This window comes from Littorina saxatilis, linkage group LG12 (genome assembly GCF_037325665.1).
Source record: "Littorina saxatilis isolate snail1 linkage group LG12, US_GU_Lsax_2.0, whole genome shotgun sequence".
Taxonomy (NCBI): Eukaryota; Metazoa; Mollusca; class Gastropoda; order Littorinimorpha; family Littorinidae; genus Littorina; species Littorina saxatilis.
The window spans coordinates 41,153,231-41,173,001 of record NC_090256.1 but is presented as its reverse complement, the minus strand read 5'-3'; the positions used below and the strand labels follow the sequence as shown (position 1 = coordinate 41,173,001).

Below are 19,771 nucleotides of genomic sequence, written 5' to 3'. Positions count from 1 at the left end.
CCCTCTATGTTAAAACATTTAGTCAAAACTTGACTAAATGTAAAAAGGAAACTAAAACTGTCACATTCTAAATCCTTCACAGCATTACATAAATGACGTGTCAGGTAATTGGCCCGAAAGAGAAGTTGTCCCAATACTGTGAACTGCTGACTTCAAAGGGCACTAAAGTTTGCTCACAATTTGTTTTCTCTCATAAGATCATTGTTTGTCAAACATGGAGACACACACACACACACACACACACACACACACACACACACACACACACACACACACACAAAGACAGATACAAACAACAAGAACAACAAGAAAAAGAAAGAAAAAAACCACCAACAACAACAACAACAACAACAACAACAGCAACAGCAACAGCAACAACAACAACCAGCCGACTGTCAATCAGGTTAGTTAAGACATTTTTGCTTTTTGCCATTCACCAAAAGTCACTGTCTTTATCAGTGTGATTTCTCAAACACAATTTACGATTTAGTATGTGAGGCATCAAACATCATTTATACATGTAATTGCGACTACGGAGATGTATCACAGTACAGCTGTAAGAATAACTCTAAATACAGCATTTTTAAATCATGTCACATTAAAAATAAAAGGAGATATCAATTGTTTTGATTTTTGCACTCAGAGGCAATTAATTACAATTATGCTGAGCAAAAGATACACTCAAACCTCTGAACAAAATTGCACAAAACTTTTTTTTAATTTTTTTTTACAAAATTGCACGCCAAAATATAAAACAAATTGGGCTAGAATAATTTGTGTTCTTAATTAACAATGGCTGCAGATTATAAATTCTTCTTGTTCACATTTACATGAAAAACATAGATACAATGTAACACAAATATTGCAGCTGAAGATACAAAACCCTTTACAAATCACTTGAGCAAAAAACAGCGATGTCCATCACCAGTTTTGTTAGAATCAGAGAAAACTGTATGTTAGTAAACCCACAACAAACAACCAAAAAATCCCTCAGAAGATTTTTCTGTTACAATAGAACCCCCTTTTTAAGACCACTTAAAGGCCCGGCAGGAGTATATAAGGAGCCTGACCTTCTGCGTTGGCAAATCATTTCAAACCTCTTGCAGGCAAAGGACAAATACTGTTCCTACATTTTCTTTAATATCTCGGTTAAGCATGAGTTACGGTGTCAGATTTTTTGTTCACACAGCTGGTTTTCACACATTTACTGCCCTATGCGCTTAGATAAGGTTAATTCTCCATAATAAAGAAGATATTTGTAAAGAAACATTTCAATGGGGATCTTGTTCAAAGAAAAGGGCGGAGTCAACACTCTCCGACGTCACAGATTTACACCATGCGTTCCAAAAATAGCAAAACACGTGGCATGCGGCAATTTGGTTCCAGAGCATGCTGTCTCAGGTGCATGTGTATTTGTTACATCGGATATGAAGAAAGAAATGCAACTAACCTTTACCACCAGTTGTGGCCTTGATAGGGTATTCCTGTGGGGTTGGGATAAAGCTCTCTCACTAGTTTGAGCACACAGTTGGGCATCATTTCTCGGTTAATGTTTACCCGTGTTGCATTGTCTTGATGTAAGCAAGACGTCTTTTTCACCAAGTACAATGCACAATTCCAAGCACCGCGTCGGTTTAGCATGGATCAATACTTCTTGTAGAGTACTTTTTTAACGCCGAAATTCCTGCGGTGTGGCAATTGGCCTGTACCTAGCCACCTCTGGCGATGATTTGTCACACACGGGCTGCAAAAACAAAAGGCACACTGGCCTACCCCAGAGGAGAGCCCTGCACTAGGACCCGTGTCTCCGGTTTCACCATCGCCTCCAGGATCAGATAACCACGTCTGCACCCTAACGGTACTACATCATGCACACGAGAGACAGCCTCTGTATCGAGGTCACATGGCCACTGATTCTCAGTAAATAGTCTCCTTATTGCGTTCTCCTGGTCACTGTTAATGTTGAGAAGTGTTAAATCAAATTTCGCCATTTATTTCCATAGACAGAAAGAGATGTCAGTGCAAAACAGCTTACAGACCGCAGCCTAGCCCTTACTAAGTTACTATCACCGTCGGATGTTGGAATGTGAAACACTGAGGTCTTCCTGCCTGCATCTGTCGACAACACTGATTGTGTTAGAGGCTCTCGCTGGGTGGAATAACAGACCTTGTCCCAAAGTATGCGTATACACTACGCAGATCATCACCGTTGACTTCGTCTACATGGTCCCGCTAACTATAATTACTGTCCCTGACAGTGCCTCACAGGATGGCCAAGTTTACTTTGAAAACAGGAAGGGGAAATCTAAACTCGGTTTGTTCTAATACATGGGAAACAACGGGACTCGGATCTTGGGTCGCCCCTGGCAACACAAATGGAAGAATCCAGGATATGCAAATGGTCTTCTGCAGTTTATTCCAAGGTGGTAGGGGGTTGAAAGGGGGAACGAACGGGAGGGGGGGAGGGGGGAGGGGACAGTGGTCGGTGGAGCTACTATACTAAGACTGCAGCAATGGACTGGTGCTGTGAAATCATCACCCACACATTTCGAGGTACCCTCCCCTCTCACCATTCTGTTCACAAGCCTGTTTTTGTCCTTGGTCAGTTTGAAAATGATTGGTCTGTTCAAGTATTCCGCCAAAAAAATGCGCCAAGATTTCCCTCCTCATTTTAGTGGTGTTTGACGCTTGCCCCACTCACTTAGTCAGAGTCTGATGCAAAAATTGACTCGAGAATTCTGTTCATTGACGTTGTGACGTACTAAACTTGTTTATTGTTAGCGGTTTTGGCTCATTCTGTGTTGTTTTTCTGCAATACAGTAGTACCTGCCATATCCGGTCACCCATTAGTCATTGCAAAGGTGACCGCAAATATCAGGTGGCCGTTCATTACAGGCCCCCTCCTCCTCCAAAAAAACCCCCAAAACACGATCAAGTTTTCATGAAGAAAAGAAAGCGATCATCCACGAGCCGCCGATTCATTGTCTCTGTTAGTTTTGCTTTCGTTTATACATCTTAATTATTTGCGTGTTTAACTCGATCGTCCTGGCTAAGCTATTGTTTCGTATGTTTCTATGTGTGTTGTTTGGATTATTATATATGTATTTGAGTGTCAGATAAACAAGTGTTTCAAACTCACATCAGCTGTGATCGATCCGGAAGTGACTGCCGTAAATGTACATGTATGCGCATGTCTGTATTTACAGTTTGCGCATGCGTAAGTATTCATGTCGTCTGCTCGTGCTGTGCCGTCTGTGCACACAACACACACACACACACACACACACACACACACACACACACACACACACACACACCACACCACAGGCGCTCGCCCGCGAAAGTGACAAGTGGCCATTAAGTGGCCGCTCCTGTCGAGTAAGAGGGGCACCTTAGGGCAAAAATCAGTGACCGTTGACCGCGTCAGACAGGTTAACGGCCATTAAGAGTCAATTATAGAAGGAAAACTCATTAGTCATGGGAAAGCTGGCCGCTCCGGGTAGGTTCACGCCCACGAAAGGGCCGGAAATGGAAGGGACTACTGTATCAGCGAAAGTACCATAAGCGGTGACTGAGTTACAGCAACCAAGACTAAGTTTCATTTTGTCCGTTTGACTAGCCTGACATCTACAGCCTTGACATTGTTATTCTGTTTTTCTCTGTGTGACTGATTTCTTTGACACAAAGGTTCTCTGTGTGAAAGTTCAATTGTATTGTAAATATAAACAAGATACGCAATCAATATGCAAGATATCACAAATATTCAGAAACGAAATGTGAAAAACTCTGAAGGAGCTGTTAAAAGAAAAAATGCTGCTCGCACAGACAGAAAGCCACTTTCTCCTTCCATCTGGCCTGTTCGTGTTTACATCGCGTGCCACGCGTTGTGCTATTTTTGCTAAGCCCCGCCCCTTTTTCTGTTGCATGATGGGAGAGGCCGGATTGGCTGTGACGTGTTTAATTTAAGACTTTTTAAGACCCTCCTTTCTCAGATGCTCTGTTCATGGCCTCTGTAAATTTACCTCCGTTTTTAAGGCTAGATCCCTTTACAGACCTGATTATCTTCGATTTTTTGAAGGTCTTAAAAGGGGGGTTCCACTGTAGCAGTTTCCTGTAGATTGTTGCAAAACACAGGCACATGAAGTGGTATCCTGCCGATTAATGCAAAACACAGGCACATGAAGTGGTATCCTGCTGATTATTGCAAAACACAGATACATGAAGCGGCATCCTGCAGATTACAAAAACCACAGGTACATGAAGTGGTATCCTGCTGATTATTGCAAAACACAGGCACATGAAGCGGCATCCTGCAGATTACAAAACACAGGTACAAGAAGGGATATCATGCAGCTTATTGCAAAACACAGGCGCGTGAAGTGGTGTCCTTCTTCCCTTTGTTCTTGTCATTGGCAGGAGCGGCAGTAGAGGGTTTGCGCACAGCTGGAGAGTGGGGGTAATGTTTGTACAGTGATGCTTCTATGTCAGCAATCTGTCAAAGAAAAAAGAAAGCAAGAAAACTTATTGCAAAAAGTAATTACGTCTAATAAGGCAACACCTGTTATCAATAGACAAGTGCGGAAATAACTCTGTCAGGTTTGTGTGGGTTGTGAAAGAGTGAATACTCTTACTTAAGTGAGTCAAACTTTCCCACATAACATTAAATGTCAGTCACTGGCGAGGGGTGTGTCTGAAACTCATGCGGACAAAGAGCATGTGCAGAAAGCTTGCCTCACTAAAAGCAAGAGTATTCACTCTTTCACAACCTATACAAACCTGACAGAGTTATTTCAGAAATTTGTCCATTCTACTTGCCAGGTCTGATTTTTTTTAAATTTACACTTCTGAATGTTTCAATGGAGTATTCCCACGGGAAATTGCAGCAGTCAGTTTGGACCTACACTTATGTTTTAAATAATAATAATTTCCTGCAGGTGTATTACTGGCGATTGCAGTGTCATCCTTGCAATATTAATGCACACACACAGACACAGACACACACACACAGACACACGCACACACACACACACACACACACACACAGACACAGAGACACACACACAGACAGACACACACACACACACACAGACAAACACACACACACACACACACACACACATGCACACAGCACACACACACACACACACACACACACACACACACACACACACACACACACACATTATAATACATACGGGCACTGCTGTCATTTTCTTTGCTTTTGCTGCATCAATGAGACCGTAGAGTTTTGTCTGGAAAAAAAAGTAAAAGGAATCAAACATGTGTCTCTCGTTCATGAAAACAAAGCTAAAGTTTTCTTAACAATACACACTTACAAGTTCTGTATACTATGGAGACCACTATCATGAATAACTTAACCAAATAACCCAGGACCGAGTTTTCTGTATATCTCCGTCGAGAGTGTTAGACATCAATATATTAATAAGGTGAGCATGATAAAAAGCAAATGAATACAGAGGCAACCCCCCAAAAGACCCCCTGATTTAAGACCCTGCTCCCCCATATTTAAGGCCTTGATTTCTGAACTTTTCTGTTTATAGTCTCTGTACATTTACCTCCATTTTAATGCTACCTTTTTTTTTTCTCAAGATTTTCACAGATTTTTAAATTTCTGAGGACTTACCAGGGGGCTTCCAATGTTACTTGAAGGAATGACAGAGGGCTGAGGTTTCTGTATATTTACTCAAAGAGAGTTACATGATAATATGATACAAGAAGAGCATTATTACCAGCTATTGTGTTTTCAGCGTAGCAATAGGGTCCGATATTTAGACGAGACAAGTATAATGCGACGAGTCAAAGACGAGTCGCATTATACTTGTTCGAGTCTAAATATCGGACCCTATTGCTACGCTGAAAACACAATAGCGATTATATAGCTGTTCTGACCTTGATTTGTTGTTCCAAACTTACAAAATGACAGTTTTTGAGTCGATGCGTTGATCTCAGGTTTTGATAGCAGACGCCATTTCTTATGCGCATTAGTTTTGCGCAGGCGCCACACTGACTTTGGAAAAAAAACTCGATTTGACAACACAGCTGTTAAACAGCTTTTTATTAGTTCATTCGTATACAACAAAAAGAAGTTTGAGTTTTTTTCATTTTGAACAAGACTACTTATGAAGAAGACCAAAACACAACATCAACGGAGAACTAGAAACAACTGAAGAACTAGGATGCAAAAAGGGGAGGAGAAGAGAACAGCTAATCCGTACAACGCGAGCAGACGGCAAGAAGTTTTCAGTTTGGGTGAATGGCATTTATACTTGTCTCGTCATGAAGCGAACTTTTCAACCTAAGTTATAAACGACTACATGAATGTTAGTGCCATGGGTTGTACATCAATACCTAAGGGGGGAAGTGGGGTATTTAGTGTGGAGTTACGAGATAAGAAAAGCCGAATGCGAAACTGAGTTTGTGTTAGTCGGCAACTGAGCTCACACAGGCACACAAAAACGGCTGTTCCGTTTTACTCCCCTGTTTGTACTACATCTTTCGACTTTGGGCATTTTGTGGTGTTTAGGGACAGAAAATAATTGGTTTAGTCCTGTTTCATCGGGAAGTTAGCAGAAAAGGGTATGCTATCGACATTTGTAAAGCTGAAAAACATTCCCGAGAAGAATTTCAAGTTGTCAGTGTATGTTGTTGTCGATTGAAACATCGTGTGGTACAGACGGGTAAACCGGAACCATGCGTCTTTGTTATTGACAATATGCTTTTGGATATTGAGTAAAATGGCCGACTTCCGTAGCATTATGCTTTGATGATCGGAAGAGACCATCCAATCACAGCCCCCGAATTCCCCCACGTGTTCATCAGAATAGCTATATACAATGATTATAAGAAAGAAGAAAGCCCACTCACCAAAACTGCTGCCTCTTCCTGTTTAGCTGCCGCAGCATTGTCTCCTTTGGCTTTATTGGTGTCCTGCACGCAAGATTGACAAAATGTTCAGTTGCAGCATAAAAATACACTTTTTTTTCACGCGCGCACATGTGTGTGTGTGTGTGTGTGTGTGTGTGTCTGTGTGTGTGTGTGTGTGTGTGTGTGTCTGTGTGTGTGTGTGTGTGTGTGAGTGTGTGCGTGCGTGCGTGCGTGCGTGTGTGCGTGCATGCGTGTGTGTGTTTCGGGGGATGCCTACTTGGTATTTTCGTGTTTGTACAACCCACCAAACTCTGACATGGATTACAGGATCTTTTCCGTGTGTGTTGGGTCTTTTGTTTGTGTGTACACGAACCCTCAACCTTTCGCATAGGAGGCCGGCGTCTTATCCATCAAGCCATCAGGCCAATCGAGAGTATAAAATAAAATGAATAAAACAAAATCATATGTCACTGCAGCGTATTTACCGTCTTGGAAGCAGCAGCAGCAGCAGTACCGGCGCCAGCAGCTCCAGCCGCACCCAGGTTTGACCGTTCCCTGGACAAGAGGTCCTTGGTGGTCAGCTTGTTTTTGTCCCCTGCAGCTGCTGCCCCCGACTTGAAGCCCTCCTCCTTCTGTGTCCCCCACACCTCGATCACCAGCGACTCGTTGGTCAGGTAGTCCAGCAACTGTCAAAAGTAATAAAGGGTTGAGGGCATACTATGGATCTGACTGAGTTTCTGACGAATTTGACGAATCTGAAGAATCTGGGAATCCACTGTAAGATCTAGATGCACATGGCACGATTTGCTCGAAAACACACCACAAGTATGCTAAAATTACATTTTCTTTCAGGAGTCAATTTTCCTGTACCATATTCTTTTTCCATTTAGTCAAGTTTTGACTAAATGTTTTTACATAGAGGGGGGAATCGAGACGAGGGTCGTGGTGTATGTGTGTGTATGTGTGTGTCTGTGCATGTGTGTGTGTGAGTGTGTGTAGAGCGATTCAGAGTAAACTACGACCGATCTGTATGAAATTTTTCATGAGAGTTCCTGGGTATGATATCCCCAGATGTTATTTTTCATTTTTTCGATAAATACCTTTGATGACGTCATATCCGGCATTTTGTAAAAGTCACACCCTCATTTTTCAATAAAATTGATTGAAATTTTGGCAAAGCAATCTTCGACGAAGGCATTTCAACTTGGCGGCTTAACATTTAATTAATGACTTTGGTCATTAAAAATCTGAAAATTGTAATTAATATTATTTTTTTATAAAACGATCCAAAATTACGTTTATCGTATTCTTCATCATTTTCTGATTCCAAAAATATATAATCATGTTAAATTCGGATTAAAAACAAGCTCTGAAAATTAAAAATATAAAAATTATGATTAAAATTAAATTTCCGAAATCAATCTAAAAACAATTTCATCTTATTCCTTGTCGGTTCCTGATTCCAAAAACATATAGATATGTGTCATGAATTATTATTATGAGGCGCGAACCTGTCAAGAATAGAATAGGCAACCGAGACTACTCGCGCATTACACGACGTATCCAAGTGACGTATTCATGTGACGTATCCAAGTGTACTGACGTAAACTAAAATCGTTTCACGAGAGGGTCGTTTTCCGCAAGTCCACGGAACGAAGAACGCTTGGAAGAAAAGCCGTTCCCCTTCTTTGAAGGTAAGTGACTGTGATTATTACATCGACAATCGTTCCACGGGATCTGGGCGGAGATGAGTGTATCGTGTCAGTCATGTACATTGTGTTGTTGTCAAGTTGTGTACGTTTGAATGTGCGCTGTTGCCAAATCCCCATTTTCCGAAACACAGTAATAGAATGAGAACGATAATAAAATATGAACAAACCAAGTCTTTTAGACAGGCTGTGTAGGTAACACATATGGCCCTTTGATCTGTTTCAGGAACCCACGGTCCAATTGATTCATTCATCTTCCTTTCCTCATGTTGCCGTAATTGTGGAGAGAGATGTAACCAGACTACTACTGCTATTAACTTGATGATGGTGTCTTGAGAAGAAGAGTGATGACCTAAACCAGGAGCGCGGTCTTCAAGACCAGTCAAGTGCTGCACGTCATCTCGAGTACCTTTTCAATGACATCGAGCTAAGTCAAAACTTCATAAACATTATGTGTATTCCTTTTGTTTTGATGTCCTCCAAGGGAAAATTCCGAAGAACGTTTGCAGCGGCGGAGTCACGTTAGATTACCATGACAGAATTGAAATCCAGCAGTAATAGACATTTGATCAGAGTGTGATTCAAGTAACATGAACTAGCTTGAACAGTGTGTGATACATTTAGTACGATATTGATATTTAGCAAAAAGATAGACTAACCTGATTAATGTGTGCTGCATTGCAAGAATTGTATTAACACTATCCATGTATTAAATTATGTAAACCAATGTTAACCTTTCTCCGCTACTTCGAGAGCATGGGAAAGAGTGAAGGAAAGTAAAGTCAAGGCAGTACCTGTTTCTTTAGCTAATACGAAAAGGCGGCGTGTTTTCCTTCCATAAACTTCCTTTGGAAGGCGCACGCAGAAAGAAACAGGCTGACGAAAACTGACCTGTGACATATGGGGGCTTCGTCCGGGATTTTGTAACTCGTAATTTCAATTTGGCTTCCCCAAACAAATTTTCTTCAAACAAATTCCCTATTCGTTTTTCGTTTGTGTGTTAGTCCGTTCATGTTCATCATCGTATAAATCAACTTTTGTATTTATTCATGTTTATAGTTAGTTCATCATTTAACGATAACAGAGTCTGACGTGTGTGCTTCAGCACACGGGAATAATCCAAATGAAGAGTGACGCAAGGCTTTGACGTCACTATAATAATTCACGTAAAGCACTAATGTTATAGTAGTTTAGTTCCCCCTATTTGGCTGTGCTAAACAAAAGGCTATAACAGAAGACAGTGGACTAACACCCTGTCAGGCCATCCTGTGTCCCTTAGTCGACAAAATTATAATATTGTTGGTCGCCGTGGGAGGTTGGTGGGCGAATTGGGTTATATACGAGGGATAGCACTCATCTTCGTCCAGAAGGACCGTGGAAGTGAAGTTGATTCTGCAGACAGTCACACTTCACAACGCCAAGAGTAAGGGTTAGGAAAATTAGATTATTGTCTATACAGCAGTAGATAATTGAAGAATCTTATTTCGACTTACTGTGCGATAGAATCGAGTTGATATTAATATAGGCGAAAGGTCCACGTTGATGGAGCGCCGATGAGATATTAAAATGAAGTTCACTCGATAGAACGGTATATTGTTTGACATATACCAGAAGAACCATAAATTCTAGTGTTAGGTATCCGTGGTTGTAAAAGGATATTAGAATGGTTCAGAGAAATCGTGTCATTGGGACACGTAACGTTTACTGAGGTAACGTTGAACGTTCATGAATTCAAGTAGCAAAGTGAGCTTCACTAAAGTAACACTTCATTCTATAGTGGGAGAGTTTTCTCTCTCTAGTAAATAGTGTGTGAAAAGCAGTTTAGTCAAATCGGTTTTTCAACCGAGCATCACGTATTTGCAGTTTGATTCAGTGAATATCTGTGTGTGAGTTAACGTAAAGGATATGCAAACATCCAAACACCCGAGTACTAGGGCGCATATAGCAAAAATGAACGCTGACCCGCAGAACCAGAATACGGCCGAGGCAGTAGTCTCAGATGTTGAAGGTGGTGACACATATGTCAACACCCAAGGAGAATCGAGCGATAATGATTCTCAGACGTTAGGCGCGCGTGTAACGACTTATGTATCCGCTGCGAGTAATGAACGTGCAGGTCCGATCCACCCTGTAAAATCCGGATTAGAGTGGACTCGCGAACTCTTGGCGATAGGACGAGAGTTAGGACTCGAAGGCAAAGACTTGCGTGAGTTTGTAGCTGAAGAACGCGCACGAGAGGAACGAGAAGCTCACGAACGCGAACGTGAACGTGAAGAACGCGCACGAGAGGAACGTGAACGTGAACGTGAAGTTCTCGAACGTGAACGTGAAGTTCTCGAACGCGCACGTGAACGAGAAGCCGATCGCGCGTTTCAGCTAGAACAGTTGAGGATACAAACGGAAGCACGCCGAGACAACGCCAACAATAACGCGTCGAGGCGTCGTGGGGATGACGACTTTATCCCAAAAATCCCTTTTCTTGACGACAAAGACGACATCGAGAGTTGGTTTGCACAATTTGAACATTATGCAACCGACTGTCACCTCGACGACGAACGCAAAGCTACGAGAATGGTGTATTTCCTGAAAGGAAAGGCGAGAACCATTTATGCAAAACTCAGTTTCGAAGACGCGCGCAACTACAACACTTTGAAGAATGCGTTGTATGATGGATTTCAACTGACAGCAGATCAATATCGGAAGAAATTCCGTCAGCTGAAGCGAAACCCATCTGACACGTACAAAGAACATGTCACCAAACTTGAGCGCATCCTCGATAAATGGATCGAGTTAGCCAAGTGCGATGAACATGTGGCAGATCTGAAGGATCTAGTTCTCAGAGAACAATTAGAGAACACCTTCCCTACCGAAGTGATGTTGCACGTACTTGATCGGAAACCGAAGTCTGCGAAAGAAATGGGCGAAATTGCCACGGAGTACGAACAATCACGTTCGAACATCAGGCCACGGCAATCTCACCAAAACCATTCTAGCGGCAGCGCGTTTTCGAACACGAAAGGTTCGAACGTCGTCGAAAGTGACGCGAAAGAGAAATCGTCACAGAAAGAACATAAATACGTGAGCGATGATGAAAAACAAAGACTGAAAGCCACAGGCTGTTGTTTTTTTTGCAAGGGCAAAGGGCACCTGTCGCGATTTTGTCCCAATAAGGGAGAAAGCGTTCACGCAGTTCATGTTCGAAATGAATTTGATGGACAAGAAATCCCCGTACATCTTGACAAGCTGTGCAAGTCGTGCAAAAAGAAGGATTTCAAAGAGGAAGTGTTCATCAAATTAGACGGCCGAATCGTAAAAGCATTACGCGATTCCGGGTGCTCAGGTATTATGGTCAGGGCCGACCTTATACCTGAAGAAAGGTACTTGGCAAAGAAAAAAGAAACTACGCTCGCAGAGAAGAAAACACGGAAATTGTGTCCCACGGCTGTGGCCCACATTGACTGTCCGTATTTTGATGCCAAAACCGAAGTGGTCATACTCGAAGATCCCATTTATCCTGTCCTCATAGGAAAATGGTATGGTGTAGGCCAGAACAAGAGGAAGACCCCTTTGTTTCCAGTACGTGACCCGAGTTGGTATCAAGGTGAGACCAACGCGGCGGTCAGTACACGGAAGCAAGAGAAGAGAAAAAAAAAACGGAATGAGAAACCTGTGCCGGGAACTAGTCATGATGACAGAAATACACACAAGATGTATTCCCCGCAAGATCTCAAGAAGGCTCAGAATGATGATGAAACACTGGCAAAAGTACGCCAAATGGCTGTTTCAGGAGAATCATTCCACGGTGTGAAATATGTATACAAGAAAGAAATCTTGTACAGGACAACCCTCGACAAAACCGGGAGTGAATCTAGTAAAGTCGTTGTTCCCAAAGAAATGAGAAGCAAAGTGCTTTCTTTTGGGCACGACCACCCGATGACAGGTCATCTCGGGCAGAAGAAAACCACTGATAGAATCAGGTGTGAGTTCTGGTGGCCAGGTTTGGTCGGAGACATAAAACGTTACTGTCTCTCGTGTGACACATGCCAAAGAACAGCGCCAAAAGGCAGAACCAAGAAAGCACCTCAAGACAGTCTGGGGTTCTCACCCTTTGAAATGCGGTATGGCAAGACCATCAGAGGTCCCATGCAGGTTCTGCGTCGTGCATGGACTGATGAATCGGTCGAAGGTGAACAGAAGACGTCAGCAGAATACGTTGTCGACCTCAGAAACAGAATTGACGAAAAAAAAGAAGAAGCAGAAGAACACATCGCCGTAGTCATCGAGGAAGATGATACGATGAACGATGATATCTTCCGAATAGACGCTCAGAAGATGATTCCTCTGCTGGAAACTACTCGTACAGAAGATGTCACAAGCGTGAACTTCTGTAAAGAATTGAGTAGAGAAAGAACAAAAGAGGCGAAAGCGATCTGTAGTGCATTCTCCAAGAATCTGACTGATGTACCGATTACTACCAAGTTGGAGAAGTGCAGAATCGAACTTACAGAGAAGAAACCGGTGTTTGTTCAACCGAGACTCGTACCTCATGCGATGGTGAAAACGGTCGAAGACGAGATCGACGAGATGTTGAAGCTCGGGGTCATTGAACCGGCAAACTCACCGTACAATGCTCCAATCGTTTTTGTGAAGAAGAAAGGAGGTAAGAAATACCGGGTTGTGACAACCATGGAGCAGATTATTTAAGTCGCGCTTCATATTGTGACTAAATTTGGGAAATTCATTCTCAAGAAAGGGGCTGTCATGAATTATTATTATGAGGCGCGAACCTGTCAAGAATAGAATAGGCAACCGAGACTACTCGCGCATTACACGACGTAGCCAAGTGACGTATTCATGTGACGTATCCAAGTGTACTGACGTAAACTAAAATCGTTTCACGAGAGGGTCGTTTTCCGCAAGTCCACGGAACGAAGAACGCTTGGAAGAAAAGCCGTTCCCCTTCTTTGAAGGTAAGTGACTGTGATTATTACATCGACAATCATTCCACGGGATCTGGGCGGAGATGAGTGTATCGTGTCAGTCATGTACATTGTGTTGTTGTCAAGTTGTGTACGTTTGAATGTGCGCTGTTGCCAAATCCCCATTTTCCGAAACACAGTAATAGAATGAGAACGATAATAAAATATGAACAAACCAAGTTTTTTAGACAGGCTGTGTAGGTAACACATATGGCCCTTTGATCTGTTTCAGGAACCCACGGTCCAATTGATTCATTCATCTTCCTTTCCTCATGTTGCCGTAATTGTGGAGAGAGATGTAACCAGACTACTACTGCTATTAACTTGATGATGGTGTCTTGAGAAGAAGAGTGATGACCTAAACCAGGAGCGCGGTCTTCAAGACCAGTCAAGTGCTGCACGTCATCTCGAGTACCTTTTCAATGACATCGAGCTAAGTCAAAACTTCATAAACATTATGTGTATTCCTTTTGTTTTGATGTCCTCCAAGGGAAAATTCCGAAGAACGTTTGCAGCGGCGGAGTCACGTTAGATTACCATGACAGAATTGAAATCCAGCAGTAATAGACATTTGATCAGAGTGTGATTCAAGTAACATGAACTAGCTTGAACAGTGTGTGATACATTTAGTACGATATTGATATTTAGCAAAAAGATAGACTAACCTGATTAATGTGTGCTGCATTGCAAGAATTGTATTAACACTATCCATGTATTAAATTATGTAAACCAATGTTAACCTTTCTCCGCTACTTCGAGAGCATGGGAAAGAGTGAAGGAAAGTAAAGTCAAGGCAGTACCTGTTTCTTTAGCTAATACGAAAAGGCGGCGTGTTTTCCTTCCATAAACTTCCTTTGGAAGGCGCACGCAGAAAGAAACAGGCTGACGAAAACTGACCTGTGACAATATGATATGTTTGGATTAAAAACACGTTCACAGAGTTAAAAAGAATAGAGATATAGAAAAGCGGGCTATCCTCCTCAGCGCAACCGCTACCGCGCTTTTCTGTATTGTTAACTTCACTGCCTTTGCCACGAGCGGTGGACAGACGATGCTACGAGTGTACGGTCTTGCGGAAAAAATGCTTTGCGTTCAGTTTCATTCTGTGAGTTCGACTGAGCTTGACTAAATGTTGTATTTTCGCCTTACGTGACTTGTTTCTTTTGGTGCGGCTCTTTGCTTGGATAAGTTAAGATACTCACTCCTTGTGTGACTGATGGGTAAGAGCATTTCTTTTCAAATTTGTAGTCGGGGTTGATGGTATCTGGCACAGCACCAGTCTTTGTGGCTTTATCGTCCACGTAAAACTTGAAAGTTGCGTAGGTCTGTCAAGAAGAAATAATGAACAAGGCTTTAATCCATTTGCAGTGTGTATCTGTGTGTGCGTGTGCATGTGTGTGTGTGTGTGTGTGTGTGTGTGTGTGTGTGTGTGTGTGTGTGTGTGTGTGTGTGTGTGTTAATTTACTGAAATGACATGCAAATGTGTGCGCACACATTTGTGTGTGTGTGTGTGTGTGTGTGTGTGTGTGTGTGTGTGTGTGTGTGTGTGTGTGTGTGTGAGTGAGTGAGAGAGAGAGAGAGAGAGGGGGAAAAGAGAGTGAGTGGGAGAGAGAGAGGGAGGGGGGGAAGAGGGAGAGTGACAAAGAGAGAGAGTGAGATAGAGAGAGAGAGAGAGGGGGGAGAGAGGGAGAGAGGAGGAGAGACAGACAGACACAGACAGACAGACAGACCGAGACAGACAGACAGAGAAAACGAAAGAGGAAGAGAGAAGGAGTGCATGTGTGCACGCTTGTTGTGGACGTAAGTCTGCATGAATGTGTGATGCACGTTGTTTACCTTCTTCATGTTGCCTGGCAGGCCCCTGGCATTCACCACTTTCACTTTGAAATTCAATGGTTTACCAAGCTGAAAACGAACAAACAAAAAACACTTTATAATCAAGCAAGGAATTAATCAGAGATGAAAAAAGCATGAAATCAAGAACAACAACAACAACAACAACTATAACAACAACAACAACAACAACAACAACTATAACAACAACAACAACTATAACAACAACAACAACAACATCCAAAACAGTCTCACAATGCAGCTGCTAAACCATTCTGCTAACTAGAGTTGCAATACAGCAATGGACGAATTCCTGAAATAACTCTGTTGGGTTTGCATGCGTTGCAAAAGAGTGAATACTCTTGCATTTTATGAGGCAAACTTTCCACCCGCACCTTCACCTGTTTCAGACACACCCCAGGCTTATGACTGGCAAATAATGTGTCCTAGGAAAGTAAGAATCAATAAAAGCAAGAGTATTCACTTTTTCACAACCTATACAAAACTGATAGAGCTACTGACGAACATTACCGGTATATGTTATTTCTATTTTTGACCAAAATATGACATTTTACAGTGTTCCTCCGAAACCGCACCAGCGGTCAGGGTGAACAATGACTGTCGAGATCTGTGTAAAATGTCATATTTTGGTCAAGAATACAAATAACGTTTATGTATTAATTAAGTTTAGTTGGAATTTCTTTACTTTTTACAATTGAATGCACACAATTATGCACTCTTTTGTAGTCTGGACTAGCCACCAAAATAAGTGTTTTTATCGGACTCTGACGTCACATGGCTCAAAGAAGGAAATTCCAATGTTCAATAGATACATTGTCTATTGCCGTAGCGAAAAAAACAGCACAAACAATGACAAGCAACCTCTATCCTACTGTAACCGAGCTGTGCACGAAGCGCAATGATCACCTTTGGAGGCAAAGTAGGTCAAACAGGGTTGAGATTTAGAGCTACGTTGATAGCCTTATAAAACTGCCAAGGGTACACATAGGTTTCCAAAAGCATTCACTGAGACAGCAGCAGGCAGACCCTATCACAAACAGAGCTCAACAATTAACGGGTGTCTAGCAGGCGACGTAGAAGAAGCGTCAAGCTACTATAAATAGCCCGTGCTTTTCGCCGGCAGACAACTCTGCAGAGTCTGCTGTGAAGGGAGACTACTATGTCACCCTGTCACACTACACTTATTACTCACCAATTCTTTTGGGTCATCCACGTAGACGTCTTCAGGCAGGTCCTTCCCCTTGGTGTCGCAGGGCATGATCTCCACGTTGAGGTGACCTTGATCGTTGCCCTTGAAGTCAGTGATGGCCAGGTTCTCCTGAAGCTCAATCTGGTAGGCCAGGGACTGCAGGAACACGTGCACCGAGCCAATCTGCACGTCCGTGGTAGAGGCAGGCTCCCAGAATGGATCTTTTTCCTGCATAAAAGTTTAAAAAGATATGATACCGATTAAAAAATACACCCAAGACGTCTCTTTTTGACGTGTGAGTTTAGAGGGAGCAGTCAGCGACCATAAACTCTATATTTAAACGAGACAGATATGCAGCGAAAAGGAGGTGGGGGGGGGGCTTTTTCCTGCAAAGAAGGTTAAACAGATGTGATAACGATTAAAAAATACACCCATGACGTTTGTTTTTGACCCTCTCTTTCAACAGAAAATCTCTGATGTTGGAAGCCGAACATAGTTTGAAAACGCGTTGTAATGCAAATAATGACGTCACATAAAAGTTCTTTCACTTCTTCTGCTTGTTTGCCAGGGACTGACAAAGAATTTCAAGAATGTAGTTTGTCTAAGGAGACTTTGTCATACCAGCAATAGAAAATCTCGTGTAAAATCACCGCTAAGCTGTGCAGGTATTGGTATAGCATATCATTAGGGAAGGTCTCTTTTGCTTTAGCTTCCATCAAGTCATGCAGTTATATCATTAGGGAAGGTCTCTTTTGCTTTAGCTTCCATCAAGTCATGCAGTTATGTGGTAGATGATATCACAGTTGAGAACAGTTTTGGTTAAACTCATATAAGAACCATCATGTATGGGTTAACAGGCATGATATTGTATCATGAATTAAACATTCCACAAACAACCCTTTCTTCTTTTAGAGATTTGACTTCGGGATGGAGGCAGTCTGCTTGTAAGGATTTGATCACTGAATTAAAATTGCAGAATATTGGACTACGTGAACATCCCAGCCCTTGTCCCCTTTTGTAATGTAATTTGAATTGTATGTTCCACAAACCCTTTTGGGGAATGTAGGCAGTAAGGGTTTCATCACTGAATTAACATTTTGCGGAATGTTGGAAAACCTGTCCCCTTTTGTAATGCATTTTGAATTAAATGTTCGGGCGGGGATGTAGCTCAGTCGGTAGCGCGCTGGATTTGTATCCAGTTGGCCGCTGTCAGCGTGAGTTCGTCCCCACGTTCGGCGAGAGATTTATTTCTCAGAGTCAACTTTGTGTGCAGACACTCCTCGGTGTCCGAACACCCCCGTGTGTACATGCAAGCACAAGACAAAGTGCGCACGAAAAAGATCCAGTAATCCATGTCAGAGTTCGGTGGGTTATAGAAACACGAAAATACCCAGCATGCTTCCTCCGAAAACGGCGTATGGCTGCCTAAATGGCGGGGTAAAAAACGGTCATACACGTAAATTTCCACTCGTGCAAAAAACACGAGTGTACATGGGAGTTTCAGCCCACGAACGCAGAAGAAGAAGAAGAATTAAATGTTCCACAAACAACCCTTCCTTGTTTTACAGACCTCACTGTGGAATGTAGGCAGGCAGCCTGTTTGGGTTTCAACTCTGAATTACAAGACAAGAATCCACCGAAAGCGACGTATGGCTGCCCAAATGGCCGGGAAAAAACTGTCATACACGTTGTAGCGATGGGACTTTCAGCCCATGACCGAAGAAGAGGAAGACAAGACAAGAAGCAGATCTTTAAACTAAAATGGGTGAATAGTGGGTTACCTTGGGAACGTCCCTGTCCTTGTCACCTTTAGTAATGTATTTTGAATACAATGTTCCAGAAACAACCCTTCCTAATTGTTTCAGGAATATAGTTTTGGGTTTCATGGCTCAATGGAAATGGAGGAATGTTGGGTTACCTTGTCACCTTTTGTAATGATGTGTAGTTTGAATAAAATAATCCAGAAACAACCCTTCCTTGTTTCAGGAATATAGTTTTGGGTTTCATGGCTCAATGGAAATGGAGGAATGTTGGGTTACCTTTGGAACGTCCCAGTCCTTGTCGCCCTCCATGAAGTTCTGGTACATCTCCTGCATAAGGTACTTGCGGTTGATGAACTTATTGCGGTCCAGCAAAAACTCGTTGCCGTTCTCCAGGTTCTTCATCTTCACCATCACCTGGCACAACCACAAGGACCAAGGATGAGGATAAGGATAAGATTTCATTTAGTCCTGTGAGGTTGCCCTTATGGAAATTGTGGCTACTTTCTCACTGGGGAAAGCGAGCTGCCATACAGTACAGCGCTACCCATTTTTTTCTTTCTTTTTCCTGCATGTATTCATGTTTCCAAGCCCTAATAGTAATAGCGACAACTGGCTTTTAATCCAGCGTAGCTTCTGTCTGAGCTATTTCCCCGACCCAAAAAATCCTCTTAACAAAGTTATATTCATTTTTAGTACAGTGTTTCATGCTTTGTGATGCCCCTCCGATGAGAGGACAGTTCCTAGGAAAGGACACATGCTGTTTCCCTCTGTCTATTGCCTTTACCTAAAAATACACTTTTGATTAAATATCAAAACATTCCCAGTAAACACATAAAGAAACAAGAAATTCCTCCGATAGGAAAAACACCCCCGTCAAAGGGAAATAACCTTCTCAGTTGGTGGCAGTGAGAATGGTTATTTCCCTTTGACCAACGGGGGTGTGCCTCTATAAGTCCTTGTATAATTTTAATCCACCAATAACTCCCTAACCGTGTGTTTGACTGGTCCCAATTTTTGTAAGGACCGTCTCAGGAATGTATAGAACCTGTTCACCAAGTTTGGTGACGATCGGTCCGTTCATTCTTGAGATCTACTTGCGAACACAAACACACAAACACATCGACCGAATCCTATACACACCCCTATACCGGGGGTGTAAATATAGGCTGCTTCCTACTACGCTGCAACTCAAAGAGTTCTACATCTATTAGAAAGCAGCTAAAGAATCTTTCAACAGCAGTGCTAGTCATCTGCAGTGAAACCCCCCTTTTAAGACCCCCCAATTTCAGACATCCTCTATTTTAAGACTCTGTTTTCTCAGACTTTCTGTAAGTTTACCCCCATTTTAAGACTCCCTCTAAGCTTCACTCCCCCGAAATCGGCGCATGCTTC

General features: G+C 42.5%; 1 protein-coding gene across 1 annotated transcript in view; it reads right to left on the bottom strand.

Moving 5' to 3' along the window:
* Positions 1-3,374: 3,374 nt before the first annotated feature.
* Positions 3,375-19,771, bottom strand: part of LOC138981954 (kinesin-like protein KIF28P) — a 45,660-nt gene continuing 29,263 nt past the window's right edge. The window contains exons 16-23 of the mRNA XM_070355138.1: positions 18,656-18,793; positions 16,620-16,844; positions 15,410-15,478; positions 14,776-14,898; positions 7,371-7,571; positions 6,886-6,948; positions 5,196-5,252; positions 3,375-4,492 (exon numbers count right to left, since the gene is read on the bottom strand). Coding sequence (XP_070211239.1) covers positions 4,355-4,492; positions 5,196-5,252; positions 6,886-6,948; positions 7,371-7,571; positions 14,776-14,898; positions 15,410-15,478; positions 16,620-16,844; positions 18,656-18,793 — 1,014 coding nt within the window. The 3' untranslated portion in view covers positions 3,375-4,354. The remainder of the gene's footprint in view (positions 4,493-5,195; positions 5,253-6,885; positions 6,949-7,370; positions 7,572-14,775; positions 14,899-15,409; positions 15,479-16,619; positions 16,845-18,655; positions 18,794-19,771) is intronic.